This window comes from Pseudophryne corroboree, chromosome 9, assembly GCF_028390025.1.
Source record: "Pseudophryne corroboree isolate aPseCor3 chromosome 9, aPseCor3.hap2, whole genome shotgun sequence".
Classification (NCBI taxonomy): Eukaryota; Metazoa; Chordata; class Amphibia; order Anura; family Myobatrachidae; genus Pseudophryne; species Pseudophryne corroboree.
Window position 1 is genome coordinate 62154656 of NC_086452.1, and position 17372 is coordinate 62172027.

The following is a 17372-nucleotide window of genomic DNA, read 5'->3' on the forward strand; positions in this document are numbered from 1 at the left end:
CTACTTCCTGGCAATAATTTACAATGTCCAGAGATGATTAAACTTGGATCTGCAGGGCGAGCCTGGGCATGCTTCTCCGCGGGCCTTATAATAGCCAATTTGGGTAGGAGAGGTCCAGATTCCTGTCCCATCCAGCCAGGTGAGGAGGTACGAGTCTTTATTACCCATTTCTTTATTATAGTGCATGTGACACTATGTATAGTATAGGTTGCAATATAAAGGGAGTATCATCCTAGAGCAGAGGTTCTCAAACTCGGTCCTCGGGAGCCCACACAGTGCATGTTTTGCAGGTAACCCAGCAGGTGCACAGGTGTATTAATTACTCACTGACACATTTTAAAAGGTCCACAGGTGGAGCTAATTATTTCACTGGCGATTCTGTGAGGAGACCTACAAAACATGCACTGTGTGGGGTCCTGAGGACCGAGTTTGAGAACCTATGTCCTAGAGCACAGGTTTTCAAACTCAGTCCTCAGGACCCCACACGGTGCATGTTTCCCAGGTCTCCTCACAGAATCGCAAGTGAAATAATTAGCTTCACCTGTGGACCTTTTAAAATGTGTCAGTAAGTAATTAATACACCTTTGCACCTGCTGGGATACCTGCAAAACATGCACTGTGTGGGGTCCTGAGGACCGAGTTTGAGAACCACTGTCCTAGAGGCATCGCATGCTGTCAAATTGAATAGTAAAGTTGCATGGGTCATCAACCTGTGGCCCTCCAGCTGCTGTGGAACCACACATGCCCTGCCACAGTTTTGCTATTAAGGCATGCTAGAACTGAAGCAAGGCATGCTGGGATGTGTAGTTCCACAGCAGCTGGAGGGCCACAGGTTGAAGACCCATGCATACCTCCTAACATGACCCTCTCCAGGAGGGACACAATGCTCTGCTCCTGGACTTTCCTCTTAATGTATGATTGCCGGCACTTGTGTTGAACAGGTTAATGGATAAGAAAGGTGTTTCAGCACAGGTGCCTGTAATCATACATTAATAGGGAAGTCCAGGAGTAGAGCATTCTGTCCCTCCTGGAGAGGGTCATGTTGGGAGGTATGCCCATGGTAGAGATTGAAAGCAGATGTTTATGTACAAAAGTGTAATCTACAAAGTGTCCTCCTCAGTGTCTCTATCCCATAATCTCTGATTGCTGTTTTCTTAAGGTTTGATTCTCCAATAATGACCCATCATGGACCTGGTGGCTGCAATCAAAGCTCTGATAGAGCTTCTGTGTTTGCACCTTTGTATGTGATATAAAGGGCAGAGGGATTGTAATATTTATAACTGTCAGCAGATGTTCCAGGTATGTCATCAAGAATGGACATTGCTCCGTCTCCCTCTTTGTTTAGATGTCAGGAAATGTAAATCTGCATCCTGTCACCTGTCAGTGCAAGGAAGGGGGGATTTAACTGAACATCCGAATATAGGCTCTCGCCCACGTTTTGATGCCGTTTTCTCATGTCATTTGGTTTTTCACCCTCAAAAATAGTAAATTGGCCCTAGTGAGCTCCACATATTAATAACCCAGTTATAACTTCATTTTAAATCCACAATATTGCATTGTGCGCAGTAAAAGGATATCAGTTATTATAACTTAGGGAGACATTCCGAGTTGATCGCTCGCTGCCGATTTTCGCAGCGCAGCAATCAGGTAAAAAAAATGGTGAAACTGCGCATGCGTATGCACCACAATGCGCAGGCGCGTCGGACGGGTACAAAGAGGATCAGTGCTGGGCGATGGATTTAACTAAGAATCCATTCGCACAGCCAATCGCAAGAAGATTGACAGGAATAGGGCGTTTATGGGTGTCAACTGACTGTTTTCTGGGAGCGTTTGGGAAAACGCAAGCGTGTCCAGGCGTTTGCAGGGCGGGTGTGTGACATAAATTCCGGCACCAAAAAGACTGAAGTGATCGCAAGGGATGAGTAAGTCCAGAGCTACTCTGAAACTGCATAAAATGTTTTCGCTGCGCTCGGCTGCAAAGGCGTTCGCACACTTGCAAAGCGAAAATACACTCCCCCGTGGGCGGCGACTATGCGTTTGCACGGCTGCTAAAAGTAGCTAGCGAGCGATCAACTCGGAATGACCCCCTTATTTCAGAGATATTACACACCTTGATTAAGATAAGAAACTGGCAGATTTCAGTGAGCAGCTGAGCAAAGATCTTGTATTTAGGGGTTTAAAGCCGGAATCAAGTCTTCAGGAAAAATATACATTTTCAGACTGCCTTTGTGCGGTTAATGATCAATAGATCTACAGTAAGAAGGTTTACACTCATTAGCTTGACACTATATGGTTAACTGTGAAATGGTTGACATGGTATAAAAAAGTCGATATGGCCATTAAATTAACCTAGTAAAAGGTCGACACAGTAAAAGTCAACTTGGAAAATGGTCAACACTGGAAAAAGTTGGCTACATTTTTTATTTTATTTTTTTGTGTCGCTTTCGCTGCCTGTGTATGTGGACCCCCAGTTAGTGCACTGCATCCCCTCACATGGCTTCGAGGAAGGTTACAATTCCCAATCGCAGTCCATGTGAATGGTAAAGTATGAAAAGTTGAAAAAAGTAAAAAAAAAAAGCTAAAAACCTTATGTCGTCCATATGTGTGTCGACCATCCTGTCAACTGTAAGCACTGTATCAAGATTAATGTGTATCACAGACTCCCATCTTCTTAAAGGTCTGTACGCCTGAGCAGGCGGAATGTGGGGTGGTGCGTACGGTAAGCCTGTTACAGTAAGGGTGCCTACATACCAGCGCGATGCAACTCAGACCATGATCACTAGCTGATCGTGGTCCGATCCCCCCACCAGCTCGCCGCTTCCCAATGCACTGCCGATGGACACGGGAAGCAGAGAGTGGGTCCCCCGATACGGATCCGATGCACGGTGACATGTATTCACCGTGCATCGGATCGGGTGATCACAGCTGCAGCAGTCAAGATCTCCGATCCGACGTACGAGTGGCGGGTACGCGCATCGGATCGGACTCGTTAGAAAAGGTACATTTCTGCAACTATTCCCATCCAATCGTTCGCACAACGCATCGAAATTGGGGCCATCGGGACAAAATCGTCCTGGTCTGTAGCCATACTAAAGGGCCCTACTCACTGGCCGACCCGCCGCCGAGCTGCCCGACTACGGATACGGCCGACGAGCGACCCGGCGGCGGGGGGGCAGTGACGGGGGGAGTGAAGTTTCTTCACTCCCCCCGTCACGCGGCTGCATTGAAGTGCAGGCAAATATGGACGAGATCGTCCATATTGGCCTGCATGCACAGCCGACGGGAGACCAGCGATGAACGAGCGCGGGGCCGCGCATCGTTCATCGCTGGAGTCTCCACACTGAAAGATATGAACGAGTTCTCGTTCATTTATGAACGAGATCGTTCATATCTTTCTAAAAATCGGCCAGTGTGTAGGGCCTATAACTGACACAATTATAGGTGAATGCATCCCAGGGATGTATTAAGAAGATCTGAGGTGATATTAGAGCCCAAAGCTGCATTGGAGGATGTGATTTTACCGCAGAGCCCGTCACCCGCAGAGCCCGTCCCTGCGATGTGTTCACTTAAGTGCCGGGACTCCTGTGCATGCGTGGTATACAGGGGAACCCTCTGCAGCTTACCTTTTTGCGAAGTGACACCCATAGGCTACAATAGGCTAACGCTATCTTCAGATAGCATCAGCTACGGGAGGGGGGGGGGGGGAGCATTTTCAGATATTGATAGATCTGACAGTATCGTATCCCCATAAAAACCTATGGGGGTTGCCGCTGCTGTCGGAAATGAAGGTATCGCTGCAGATATCTGCTGAAATACCACCTTTATACATGGGTTGATACGGAATGTCCGGAGTATATATAGGGAGAGCTGGCCTGCAAGCAGAAAGGCTTACATTAGTAACTGTTATTGGAAGAGACTTGGGGGTCTATTCATGCAGCAGAGAAAAGCCCTGTTCACAGAGCGGGTTACCGTGGAGAAATCCCTGACTTCCCCAGCGGCACCCCCGCTCTGTGGCTGAATCGCATCACCATACGTTTGTATGGTGACTGCAATTCATGTAGGAACGGAAAGCCCAGCTTTCCGTTACCCTTCGCAAAACCTCATCGCCATCTCAGACAGGCGATGGGGAGTCTTGTACAGGAGAAGAGCAGTGAAGACGTTCATCTCCTGCCTTCTCCCTGCCCCCTTCCGTGACAAGAGCCAATCAGAGGAGCCCAGGGCATATGCATTTGCATATGCCGGGTCACCTCCTCCTTGCTGCCCTTGCCCGCCGCTGGAGGTCTCGTTTCCCCTGCGCATGCGCAGATGACACCTAGAGGCAGGGGGGACACTGCGCATGTGCAGAAGATCCCAGCCGCGGTATGAAGAGAGAAGACTGGGGAAGCCAGGATCGCGGAACAGCCGGATACCGCATCGCATCAGGGAACTGGTAAGTATTAATGAATTGCGTTAAAAATCTGAAAAAACCCCTGAAATAAGAATGCGATGTTTAGTGATAAGTTAAACATAAACATTGCATTCTTACATGAATAGACCCCTTGATACTTAACGATTACTTATTAATATGGAATAATCACTGCCGGTACACGGACCGCCAGCAGGAGAAAGTGTACAATTGCCCGGACACTGCGAGGCGGCTCTACACACTGCCGGGTGTGTGCCCAGCGCTACTGGCAGCAGGGTGCCAATTACTGCACCCCGGGTGATGGCACAGCTTGCACTTCCCTCCCTAAGGCCCTGGCGGGAATGGCGTTCTTTTACATGCTGCAGGAACATCGTTTAGGTGACTGAAACATGTTTTGTCCCATTGTTACAAGATGGTAAAGAAAGGAAAGGATTTGCTCATTGACAGAGCCTGATTAACACCCAATGGGGCTCTTTTTTCCTCCCACCCATCTGTCAAAAACACCTCATAAAAAAATGTGAGATAGTAATATGGGCTCTTCATTGACCGCTGGGCTCTAGGCAGGAGCCCATGTTGCCTGATGGATAAACCGGTTTTGCTCATTGGGGGTAATTCCAAGTTGATCGCAGCAGGAAATTTTTTTAGCAGTTGGGCAAAACCATGTGCACTGCAGGCGAGGCAGATATATCATGTGCAGAGAGAGATAGATTTGGGTGGGGTGCAGGGGCGGATCCAGAAGAAAATGATAGGGGGGGCACCATGGAAGGGGCAAGTACATTTGCGTGCGGCTTCGGTGCATGTGAGGTGGCGCTTCTTATACAATGCCCACAGTTGTAGCGCTCATTATGCAATGTCCACTGTACTGGTAGTGCCCCTTATATAGACCCCCAAGTAGTGGTGCCCCTTTTGCAATGCCCGTATTGCCCCCAGTAGTAATGTTGCCTGTAGTAATGCCCCCAGCCATTATGCCCCCAGTGGTAATTCCCCTGCAGTCATGACCCCAGTAGTTTACCCCCCCCCCCCTTTAGTTTAGCCTCCCAGTGGTAATGCCCCCAGTAGTTTAGCCACCGGTAGTAATCCCCCCCTGTAGTTTGCCCCATTGTAGTTTAGTCCCTGTAGGTATGCCACCTTGTAGTTTAGCCTTCAGTAGTAATGCCCCCAGTAGTTTGGCCCCTGTAGTTATCCCCCAGTAGTTTGGCCCCTGTAGTTAAGCCCCCAGTAGTTTGGCCCCCCTGTAGTTTAGCCCCCAAGTAGTAATGCCCCTGTAGTTAAGCCGCCAGTAGTAATGCCCCTGTAGTTACGCCGCCAGTAGTTGGCACTTTTGTAGTTGGCCCCCAGTAGTTTGCCCCCAGTAGATGCCCCCCAGTAATAATGTCCTCCAGTAGTTTGCCTCCAGTAGTAATGCCCCTTATGAGTTTGCCCCCAATAGATGACCTCCCAGTAGTAATGCCCCAGTAGATGCCCCCCAGTAATAATGCCCCCAGTAGATGCCCCCCAGTAGCTGCCCCCAATAGATGACCCCCCAGTAGTAATGCCCCCAGTAGATGCCCCCCAGTAATAATGCCCCAGTAGCTGCCCCCAATAGATGACCCCCCAGTAGTAATGCCCTCAGTAGATGCCCCCCAGTAATAATGCCCCAGTAGCTGCCCCCAATAGATGACCCCCCAGTAATAATGCCCCCTACGAGTTTGCCCCAATAGATGACCCCCCTGTAGTAATACCCCAGTAGATGGCCCCCAATAGATGACCCCTTAGTAGTGATGCCCCCAGTAGATGCCCCCCAGTTATAATGCCCCCAGTAGTTCCCCCCCAGTAGTAATGCCCCTTGTTGATGCCCCCCCAGTAGTAATGTCCCCCGTAGTTTGCCCCCAGGAGATGCCCCCGCTGCATTAAGGAAATAAAAAACATACTTACCGAGCCCCGTTCCCGCGCCGCTGAAGTCCTCCTCCTCCCCGGGCGTCCGCTCCTCAGTCACTCAGCAGCACTATGAGAGAGACGTCATGACTGACGTCTCTCCCATAGCGCACAGTGACAGCGCCGGAAGCCGGAGCTCAGTACTGAGCTACTGCCTCCGGCTGCCGCTGTGCATGGAGACGGGCGCCCGCTGGTAACACAATCTCAGCGGGCGCCCGTCATCTCCCTGTGCGGCGCCGGGGGAGAACGGGACGGAGGCCAGAAATGACAGGGGGGGCACGGGCCCGAGTGCCCCCCCCCCCCCCCTGGATCCGCCACTGGTGGGGTGTGTTCAATCTGAAATCTAAATTGCAGTGTAAAAATAATGCAGCCAGTATTTACCCTGCACAGAAACAAAATAACCCACCCAGATCTAACTCTCTCTGCAAATGTTATATCTGCCTCCCCTGCAGTGCACATGGTTTTGGCCAACTGCTAAAAAATTTCCTGCTGCGATCAATTTGGAATTACCCCCATTGTACATAATTCCCATCGCAGATTCTATCAAGTACATTCTATATAATGACAACTGGAATCTGGTTGGTTACTATAGGCAACTTCTCTTTAATGATTGATCCATCTCTCTCAGCCGTTGTATCCTGACATTTTTACTTTTCATTTTATCATTCTTATCATAGAGAGTCACCCACGGGATTAATAATTTCTTAAAATCCAGGAGAGTTATGTTTACTATTGGTATAAATGGAGCTTAAGTATCTTCTGAAAACGAAATCTAAATTAAAAGTTTAAAAATAAATGACCAATGTGTGATTCTGTAACATATTGGAGAATATACATCTTACATATTTCAGGGAAATGCTGTGTCACCCTTGTAATGACATTGACATGGGAGGATGGGGGCGGTCTCTGTTGCTAGGTAGACTAGCTTGTTACTTTGTATATTTAATCTTTTAAGTATCAAAATCATATCATCTCTGCAAATATTCAACATGTTTGAACTTGTTGCAACTCTGCTATTTTCTGCCTGTACAGGAGGAGCCGCAGAGGTCCCTGAGCATGCTTATCTCTGGTTCACTGTGCAGAAGTGTGTGTGTATCTCCCTCTCCATATATAAATATATATGTGTGTGTATGTATGTATGTATGTATGTATGTATGTATATTATATATACACACAGTGCTTAAAGTGGTCCTAGAGAGGTGGTGGAACCCTCCCCTCCCCTCCCCCCCCCCCCCCCCTCACTCCCCCCCATGCAATAAAGGTATTGCGTGCGCCATAGACGCGCGCCCCAAAAAGGGGGGTGGTCTCAAAAATAAAGAAGCGTGGTCACACAATAGTATCCCCCACACTAGTATCCCCAATTAAAATTATGCCACACAGTAGTACAATGTTATTCACATTACACCACATAGTAGTGTTTATTCATGTTATGACACACATTAGTGCCCCTTATACACAAAGCCCACAGTAGTAGCAACCTAATACACATAATGCCCACAGTAGTAGCACACCTCATACACATAATGCCCACAATAGTAGCACCCCATAGTACCCATAATGCCCACAGCAGTAGCCCCCCTTAAACAATGCCCACAGTAGTAGTGCCCCTTATGCAATGTCCACTGTACTGGTAGTGCCCACAGTGGTAGTACCCCTTATATAAAGCCCATAGTAGTGGTGTTCCTTATGCAATGCCCCCAGGAGTGATGCCCCAGGTAGTGCCCACAGTGGAAGTGCCCCTTTTATAAAGCCCATAGTAGTGATGCCCCTTATGAAGTGCCCCCTTTACAATGCCCTCATTAGTAGTGCCCCCAGTAGTAATGCCCTTAATGGTAATGCCCCTGTGTAGTATTGCCCCCAGTCGTTTAGCCCCCTGTACTTATGCCCCCAGTCGTTTAGCCCCTTTAGTTTAGCCCCCCAGTGGTAAATGTCCCCAGTAGTTTAGACTCCCTGTATTTTAGCCCTCATGTAGTTTTCCCCATGTAGTTTAGCCCCCAGTGGTAATGCCCCCTGTAGTTTAGCCCCTGTAGTTATGCCCCCAGTAGTTTAGACTCCCTGTAGTTTAGCCCTCATGTAGTTTGCCCCCATGTAGTTTAGCCCCCAGTGGTAATGCCCCTTGTAGTTTAGCTCATGCAGTTATGTCCCCAGTAGTTTAGCCCCCCAGTAGTAATGCTCCCATGTAGTTTGCCCCCAGTAGAAGCGCCGCTAATACACTCACACATATGATAAAACAAACAAACCCCACAATACTCCCCAAGCACCGCTCCCGCGTCCAACCGCTGTGGTCCTTCCGGCGTCCACTCCTCGGCACTATGGGAGAGACGTCATGACGTCTCTCCCATAGCGCACACTGACAGAGCCAGAGCTCAGTAGTGAGCTCCTTTCATCGGCTTCCGCTGTGGAGAGGGAGCCGGACGCCCGCTGGTAACACAATCTCAGCAGCCGCCCCGGCATCTCCCTGCGGCTCCGGGCACACATCGGGTTAGGTGAGCCGGAGGAGGCGGAACTGCGTTCCGTCTCCAAGTGGAACTGACGGAACCCCTGTATGTATGTTTGTATGTATGTATGTATGTATGTATGTATGTATGTGTGTGTGTATATATCGATCTGGCACTCAGCGATGGATAATGCTCATAGTTGGGTGCCTTCAGTGTGGAAACAGGTGGTGGCAAAGAAGAGACTGCGGCACTCCCAATATTGCTTTTAAAAAATGTTTTAGTGAGGCAAAATCATCATGCACAAACAAACAAACAGTGTATACACTAACTACTCACCTAAATAGGCGTCTTCCATCCCGCTGTGAAGGAGCCGGGTACCGGCTGCACTTCCATGAACCTAAGGTTCCCCGCGTCACTACCAGTGACATCAGACACCTCCGGTCCCCGTTGGTATGTAAACGCTGTCCACGTCTCCTAGCAATCAGGGCACAAGTGTCCTGATGACAGGGGAAAGTGCCCCGAAACGTTGAAATTAAAGCACTGGCTCTATTCACCTATTTGTTGGTCCAGGAGTGCCACCTTATTATATTTATATATATATATATATATATATATATACATATACATAGATAGATATATATATATATATCAGATTGCACTGCCGAGGGAAAGCTGCAGCCTTATCTATATTGGGTGATATATGATGATAAAATAAATATTTTCTTTCAGCACATCTGAAAAAACAACTGCAGCGCTTATTAATTACAGATCTCCAGGTACAGTGGTTTATTGTTACTATATGTATCGAATGAGATGATAATCAATGAGGTCTTATGTTGTCTTTCCATAGAGCAGTTTCTTGTGTATACATTGTATGAAGTCAGTCTTGTGGTTACGTGATATGCTTTTATTTTTCTTCCCATCATTATATCTATCTTTAAATGTTTCCTCTCTTGGGGTTGGGTCAGTGTTCTAATTATAATACACAAGTGATGTTTATGTAATCCCTGTATATAAACACCACTTGTGTATTTATACACAAATAATATCTGTATAAAGAAATAGTTGTGTGGTTATCACTTCGGAGTTTAGAGGGAATATTTGTGTTGTGTATTATAAGGAATAATTAAAAAAAAAAAACAACAGCTTAGATTGTCCAATAATAAAGGACAAGGCTACACAACAAATGTCATGTTTCATGAAACAGCTAATTTTTAGTTTATTAAAGCAACCACACAAACATCAGTGAAAGCGCAAACGTTTTTGGAGAAACAATGGACCCTTCCTCAGAGCAACATGAGGACCAAGTTCTCTTCCGAAACGTTTGATCTTGTCTATGATGTTTACAGTATTTTTTGGACCATAAGACGCACCTGACCATAAGACGCACCTAGTTTTTAGAGCAGGAAAACTGGAAAAAAAATATTCTGAACCATTTCTGCTTTATCATCCTTGCGCTGCCTCCCTAGTTTTCACCAGCCTCTAAGAGATATTTCTGTGTGAATTCTCAGACTCCTACAAGGATTCTGTACAGTGCAGCCTTCTGTCAGAGCCAGCATACAGAGACACACACACATCAGAGCCAGCATACACATAGACACACACACACACACACACTGACAGTACCAGTGGTTCCCCGCGTCCAGGCTCTCAGCTAACGCTGCCCGCGGTGCACTCCTGAGGAGGGAGGAGGTGGGGGGGAGCGGGGGAGTCACATGATGCCGGCTCTGCTGCTGTGATGGGCTCTGAGATGCGGGCGCTCTGCTGATGACGGCGCAGCAGCAGCAGCATCCAGGACCCGGCGCTACCCGCAAACACGTCTTATTCGCTCCATAAGACGCACATACTTTTTCCCACACATTTTTGGGGAGAAAAAGTGCGTCTTATGGTCCGAAAAATACGGTACTTGTTTCTTTGATAAATAATAAAAGGCTTAAATGAGTTGTTTCATGAAACACTAAAGCCCCGTAGACACGTGGAAGATGTGAGCTGAGCGATCTAGCACAGACCACTCAGCACACAGCACGATGTGTGATGAGTAAGGGAGGGATGCTAATTTCATAGCACGATGTGTGATGAGTAAGGGAGGGATGCTAATTTCATAGCACGATGTGTGATGAGTAAGGGAGGGATGCTAATTTCATAGCACGATGTGTGATGAGTAAGGGAGGGATGCTAATTTCACAGCACGATGTGTGATGAGTAAGGGAGGGATGCTAATTTCATCCAGCGGTAAAATGAGCGATATACTAGATTAGCCAATCTAGTACCGGCGATAGTGACGTACGGGGCCGCGCATTGCTACCGCTGTGGGGCATACACATGGAGAGATCTGTGCTTAACTTCTAAGCAATCTAGTCAGCTTGCTTAGAATTAGGATCTCTCTGTGTGTACCCCCCTTAAGGGGTCTATGTACTAAGAATTGGAAAGAGATAAAGTGGAAGGAGATAAAGTACCAACCAACCAGCTGCTGTCATTTTTCCAAATCATCCTGCAACATGGCAGCTAGGAGCTATTGAATGGTACTTTATCTCCATCCACTTTATATCTCTCCAAGGCTTAGTACATAGACCTCTAAATTTGTTGGCATGTAGCATTGCCCTTGACCAACATGAATATATGAGGAAAGGTTAAAGAATATATGTGTTAAAGCCGATTGGTTATAATGGGCAACTTTTCCACTCTTTAGGTGGTTTGCTACATTTCCCCCTTTGACTGACAAAAGCACCCCCTCACCACAAAGGTCACCACTACATCATACCCTTTGGATTTAAGGAATACATCTATTGAAATGATTTTTTTATTTAATTTTAATTAGACTATTATTTGATGCATTGTTTGTTTGCTTTCAGAACAGTCCAGGTCAATGGCGACTATTCATCCATCACTTTCTGATGAGGTCCTGGCACAGTTAACCCAGGCGGCTGGTACAGAAGGATTGGACCAAACAGTGTCAAAGTCAGGCCCTCTGTCTATGCGCCGGAGCTCCCACTCCATTGAAGTGACCCCTCGACCTCTAATGCGATTGAGAAGCATAGAGGAGCGGCCCCATATGTATTCCCGAAGGAGTTCCGTTGTCAGTAACATGAATGCCCCTTTCTCCCGAAAGAACTCCTTCTGTGCAATGGGTCCAAACAAACGTTTGTCCCTTGGACCATGGGCTCACTACGGGCGGGTGAGCTTTTCTGGACTACCCCTATACCAACCGATCAAGGAAGTACAGTATGAGAACACTTATAAGACTGGCCCAGATCAAAACAGCCGCTTCAACCCATGCAGGGCCCAAAAAGCTCTGGAGACCATCCTGAGAAACTACCTGGTGGACACCAAATACAACCCACTTACCAGCAGCCAACTGACCCAGAATTTGTCCGATCTCATTCGCAGCAAGCTCAAAGAACTGTCCCCCAACCGCTACAAAGTGGTCTGCAGCGTCTTCCTGGGGCAGATGGGTCATCAAGGGATAAAGGTAGCCAGTCGCTCACTGTGGGACCCCCAAAATGATAACTTTGCCTCTGCTACATATTCCAATGCAACCTTATTTGCTGTGGCTTTGGTTCACGGGTCATATTATGAATAGTATTTTCTAGATCCGAGATTTTCAACCTTTTTTTACTCGTGGCACACCGAACAATATTTTAAAATTGCCAAGGCGCACCATCAGTTCCCCACAGAAAAAAAAAATAAACACACATTGGCCCTCACAGTAAAAAAAACAACAACAACAACACACATACATTGGCCTACACAGAAAAAACAATCACATTGCTCCCCACATAAATAATGTTGCTCCCTACATAAATCACTTTGCTCCCCACATGAATTATTTACATTATTCCCCCCATAAATCCTTATTCTCCCCACATAAGTCCTATTGTTCCCCACAGGAGAAATAAAATAACAAATATTAGCCCCTACCGGTCAGCTGTCCTCCTCCCTGTCCCTCAGTGGTGGGGGTTGTTCATAGTGGAGTGCTGTGAATACTGAGCAGTGGGTGGTCGGGCAGGTGTGGATGTGGGTGGGCAAGGGAAGCTGTGCATGCAGGCAGGAACTGGTAGATGTGTATGCAGGCGGGTGGGCTGGCTGGGTGGTGAGACGCAGCGTCTGTGACCTATGATATCACACCGCCGCGTCTTCAAGGCATAGGTCACGGTCGGAGCACGACTGATCCTCTAAGAAGAGCCCGGGCCAACAGTTCACTCTGAAGGTGCAGGAAGCTGCTCTGGCTCCACGGCACACCTTGCAACTGGTCGCGGCACACTAGTGTGCCACGGCACACTGGTTGAAAAAGCCTGTTCTAGATTGATGGACTGGGAATCAGACTGCACAAGGGGAAAAAAAAAATTCCAGTTAATGCCAAAAGATTTGCAAAATGTATATTCTGTTACTTCCTTGTTACTGTGAATGATTACACGGTGTGTAATGGGCGTCCAAAGAAAATAGGATCACGTTGATAGAAAGGAGTGGGTGGATTCCGGAGTTAAGGATGGACTAAAATATAGTTCAGCATCAATCCTATCCGTGTGAAATACATAGACACTTGGCTAACCGCATTGAACACTGAAGGCACTTTTACAAATCCGTTTAATTTCCGCTAATCCTACATACAGGGCCAATAGTACTCTGTAAATAAAAGTGTATAATGAAAAAAAAAAAATCCACGTTAACTGCTTTTTTTCCCCAAAAAGTTTTTTTTTTTAAATAAGTGAATTAGAAGAACATGTACAGTATTTAACTTACCCAAAATAAATACAAAAAAATAAAATAAAAATGTGGGATATTTGTATATTTTCAAACATTGGAAACATTGCAACTTTTTTTTTTTTTAACAGCCACCAGGTACACACTGGGTTTAGTTTCCATTTCTCCAGTGGCTGCTATCAGTCAGCAGTGCTGACTGATCACCAGCATGGCAAACATCGGGGGAAGGTGCAGGGAGGCAGAGGGACCTTTCCGGATCCCTCTGAGAGCGGCAGCTGCAGGAAGTTTCTCTTCCCTGCAGCTGCACACACTGTATCTGCCTGGTCACATCTTGTGCAGCCAGATAAGGCACTTGCTGGTGTGGTCGCATTGGATGTGACCATGCCAGGCAAGTGGTTAAATTTGTGGGTGCCGCAAATGTGTTAACCCACAGGTCCAGGAATTCATCCCATATTCTATGGGTGAAATGCACATTAACCCGGATAATTTACCAGCCAAGCAAAATCAAACAAACTGTACTTTAATATCCCTGGGCATTAAAGCCACAGTAAATTACTACTGCTAATTGAATTATTCCTACACCTGCTAAATGCACATGAAGTATGTGCAATTGGAAAGGCTTTTAAGCTGGGTACACACTTATGCTAGCCATACATCAGACCAACTTTCCTCCAACCCACCAACTTGTCTGCTCAACTAAAACAGTGCTCCTCACATCTAACCAACTTTTCATCAGACCGACCAACCAACCAGCCAACTTCTGTCCAACTTGTGATATCACAGAAGTAGACGGACAGTGTCTACCTACTTCTGCATGTTTTGAATATATATCTCCTATATATTAGGCCAAATCTGTGACTCTGTGCCTGGCCGTAATGCTGGGTGGAGTCACAGCGGTGGGCGGAGTCAGCAAGTCTCTGCTCCTGCTGCCTATCCATCTCTCTCTCTCCCCTCCCCCCACCCATCAGCAGCTCTGACTCCCCGGCCGCGGCGCCGGGCGAACAACAACGGCTGATGCCGCCCCCGGCATACACATTAGGAGGGACGGGTGGCACAGGAGAAGGTTTTCATAGCCCTCCCTGCGCCGTGTACACACACCCGCCGCCTCCTCCACACACATCCAGCTGTCAGCTCTCCTGCTGTGACAGGACACTCCTGCAGCACTCTCCTCCTGTCACAGAGAAGAGCCGGCACACACACTCCAGTCTCCGGGGGCTGCCAGCATCAACAGGCAAGCTGGAAACACCCCCGGAGCGAGAGAGAACATACCCGCGAGGCCACGCCCCTTTTTAATCCGCGGGGGGGGGGGGGGGGGTTGAGAGATGTGTGTAATAGAACAGACTGCGCTACGACACCCAGTGACGCCTCTGGACACTACTGTTTACCAGCCTGCAGCAGCCGCCCACAGCCCCAACGGTGAATTCCTCCGGCCATCCTAACCACTGATTCTATGTCTGGTCGCCACTTTACACAAGTCTCCACTTCTGGTGCCCTCCCTCTCCACTACTTTCCCCCTCTCTTCATCAGCTTTCTCACTGGGGACCCTCCCTGCCGCCCCGCGTCTCTCTATCCCCTCCCAGCCGCCCCGCCTCTCTGTATCCTCTACCTGCTGCCCCGCATCTCTGTATCCCCTCCCCAACACCCCGCATCTCTCTATCCCCTCCCTACCACCCCGCATCTCTCTATCCCCTCCCAGTCGCCCGCGTCTCTCTATCCCCTCCCTACCGCCCACGTCTCTCTATCCCCTCCCTACCGCCCGCGTCTCTCTATCCCCTCCCTACCGCCCCGCGTCTCTCTATCCCCTCCCTACCGCCCTGCGTCTCTCTATCCCCTCCCTACCGCCCCGCTTCTCTCTATCCCCTCCCTACCGCCCTGCGTCTCTATATCCCCTCCCTACCGCCCCGCGTCTCTCTATCCCCTCCCTACCGCCCCGCGTCTCTCTATCCCCTCCCCGCCGCCCCGCCTCTCTTTATCCTCTACCTGCTGCCCCGCATCTCTGTATCCCCTCCTTAACACCCTGCATCTCTGTATCCCCTCCCTACCGCCCCACGTCTCTCTATCCCCTCCCTACCGCCCGCGTCTCTGTATCTCCTCCCTACCGCCCCACGTCTCTCTATCCCCTCCTCCCTATGCCTCTGTATCCCCACCCTACCACCCCGCTTCTCTCTATCCCCTCCCTACCGCCCTGCGTCGCTGTATCCCCTCCCTACCGCCCCGCGTTTCTCTGTCTCCTCCCTACCGCCCCACGTCTCTGTATCCCCTCCCTACCGCCCCACGTCTCTGTATCCCCACCCTACCGCCCCCCTTCTCTCTATCCCGTCCCTACCGCCCTGCGACTCTCTGTCCCCTCCCTACCACCCCACGCCTCTGTATCCCCACCCTACCGCCCCCTTCTCTCTATCCCCTCCCTACCGGCCCGCGTCTCTCTATTCCCTCCTCCCTACGCCTCTGTATCCACTCCCTACCGCCCCGCTTCTCTCCATCCCTTCCCTACCGCTCTGCATCTCTGTATCCCCTCCCTACCGCCCTGTGTCTCTGTATCCCCTCCCTACCGCTCTGCGTCTCTGTATCACCTCCCTACCGCCCCGCGTCTCTGTTTCCCCTCCCTACCGGCCCGCGTCTCTGTTTCCCCTCCCTACCGGCCCGCGTCTCTGTATCCCCTCCCTACCCCCCTGTATCCCATACACGGTCCATACCACCGGCTCCTTGATACCTCCCTGACAAACCCTCACCAGGAGTACAGGAGCCATAACCCCCTGCAGTGCCCCCCATAGTTACCGGTATATCGGTGATGCTCCGCTCTGCCGCCTCCTCCCTATCCCTCACACAGCAAGCGCAGGGCGCAAGCCCAGCACCGAGCACATGACCGCACTGCCCATGATATATATATATATACTAGAAGCGGGGCGGTAGGGAGTGGATACAGAGGCGTAGGGAGGAGGGGATAGAGAGACGCGGGCCGGTAGGGAGGGGATAGAGAGAAGGGGGGCGGTAGGGTGGGGATACAGAGGCGTGGGGTGGTAGGGAGGGGACAGAGAGATGCAGGGCGGTAGGGACGGGATAGAGAGAAGGGGGGCGGTAGGGTGGGGATACAGAGGCATAGAGAGGAGGGGATACAGAGACATGGGGCGGTAGGGAGGGGATACAGAGACGTGGGGCAGTAGGGAGGGGACAGATAAACGCGGGGCGGTAGGGAGGGGATAGAGAGACGCAGGGCGGTAGGGAGGGGACAGAGAAACACAGGGTGGTAGGGTGGGGATACAGAGGCATAGGGAGGAGGGGATACAGAGACGTGGGATGGTAGGGAGGAGATACAGAGACGCGGGGCGGTAGGGAGGGGATAGAGAGACGCGGGGCGGTAGGGAGGGGATACAGAGATGCAGGGTGTTAAGGAGGGGATACAGAGAGGCGGGGCAGCAGGTAGAGGATACAGAGAGGCGGGGCGGCTGGGAGGGGATAGAGAGATGCGGGGCGGTAGGGAGGGGATAGAGAGACGCGGGGCGGTAGGGAGGGGATATAGAGACGCAGGGCGGTAGGGAGGGGATATAGAGACGCAGGGCGGTAGGGAGGGGATAGATAGACGCGGGGCGGTAGGGAGGGGATAGAGAGAAGCGGGGCGGTAGGGAGGGGATAGAGAGACGCGGGGCGGTAGGGAGGGGATAGAGAGACGCGGGGCGGTAGGGAGGGGATAGAGAGACGCGGGCGGTAGGGAGGGGATAGAGAGACGTGGGCGGTAGGGAGGGGATAGAGAGACGCGGGCGACTGGGAGGGGATAGAGAGATGTGGGGCGGTAGGGAGGGGATACAGAGATGCAGGGTGTTGGGGAGGGGATACAGAGACGCGGGGCAGCAGGTAGAGGATACAGAGAGGCGGGGCGGCTGGGAGGGGATAGAGAGACGCGGGGCGGTAGGGAG

General features: G+C 49.8%; 2 protein-coding genes across 6 annotated transcripts in view; one reads left to right on the forward strand and one right to left on the reverse strand.

Annotated features, from left to right (window-relative positions):
- BTBD19 (BTB domain containing 19) overlaps positions 1-17372 on the reverse strand; it is a 134852-nt gene that overhangs the window by 103691 nt on the left and 13789 nt on the right. The gene's annotated exons all lie outside the window — the stretch shown is intronic.
- On the forward strand, positions 19-13493 carry DYNLT4 (dynein light chain Tctex-type 4). 4 transcript variants are annotated; one of them, XM_063938694.1, is made up of 3 exons: positions 121-147; positions 9487-9533; positions 11610-13493. In XM_063938694.1, exon 3 carries the CDS (start codon positions 11624-11626, stop codon positions 12335-12337), a length of 714 nt encoding a protein of 237 aa, XP_063794764.1. In that variant the 5' UTR covers positions 121-147; positions 9487-9533; positions 11610-11623; the 3' UTR covers positions 12338-13493. The 4 variants fall into 4 exon arrangements, with proteins under 4 accessions (XP_063794763.1, XP_063794765.1, XP_063794764.1 ...); XM_063938696.1 differs by having other exon boundaries at positions 11615-13493; XM_063938693.1 differs by lacking the exon at positions 9487-9533 and having other exon boundaries at positions 19-139.

What these genes read in the sequence shown, in the direction of transcription:
- DYNLT4 (XM_063938693.1), top strand. Translation starts at nt 34, where the DNA reads ATGATTAAACTTGGATCTGCAGGGCGAGCCTGGGCATGCTTCTCCGCG. An exon ending in TTCCTGTCCCATCCAGCCAG is followed by an intron (nt 140 to 11,609) that starts GTGAGGAGGTAC and finishes GTTTGCTTTCAG; the next exon opens with AACAGTCCAGGTCAATGGCG.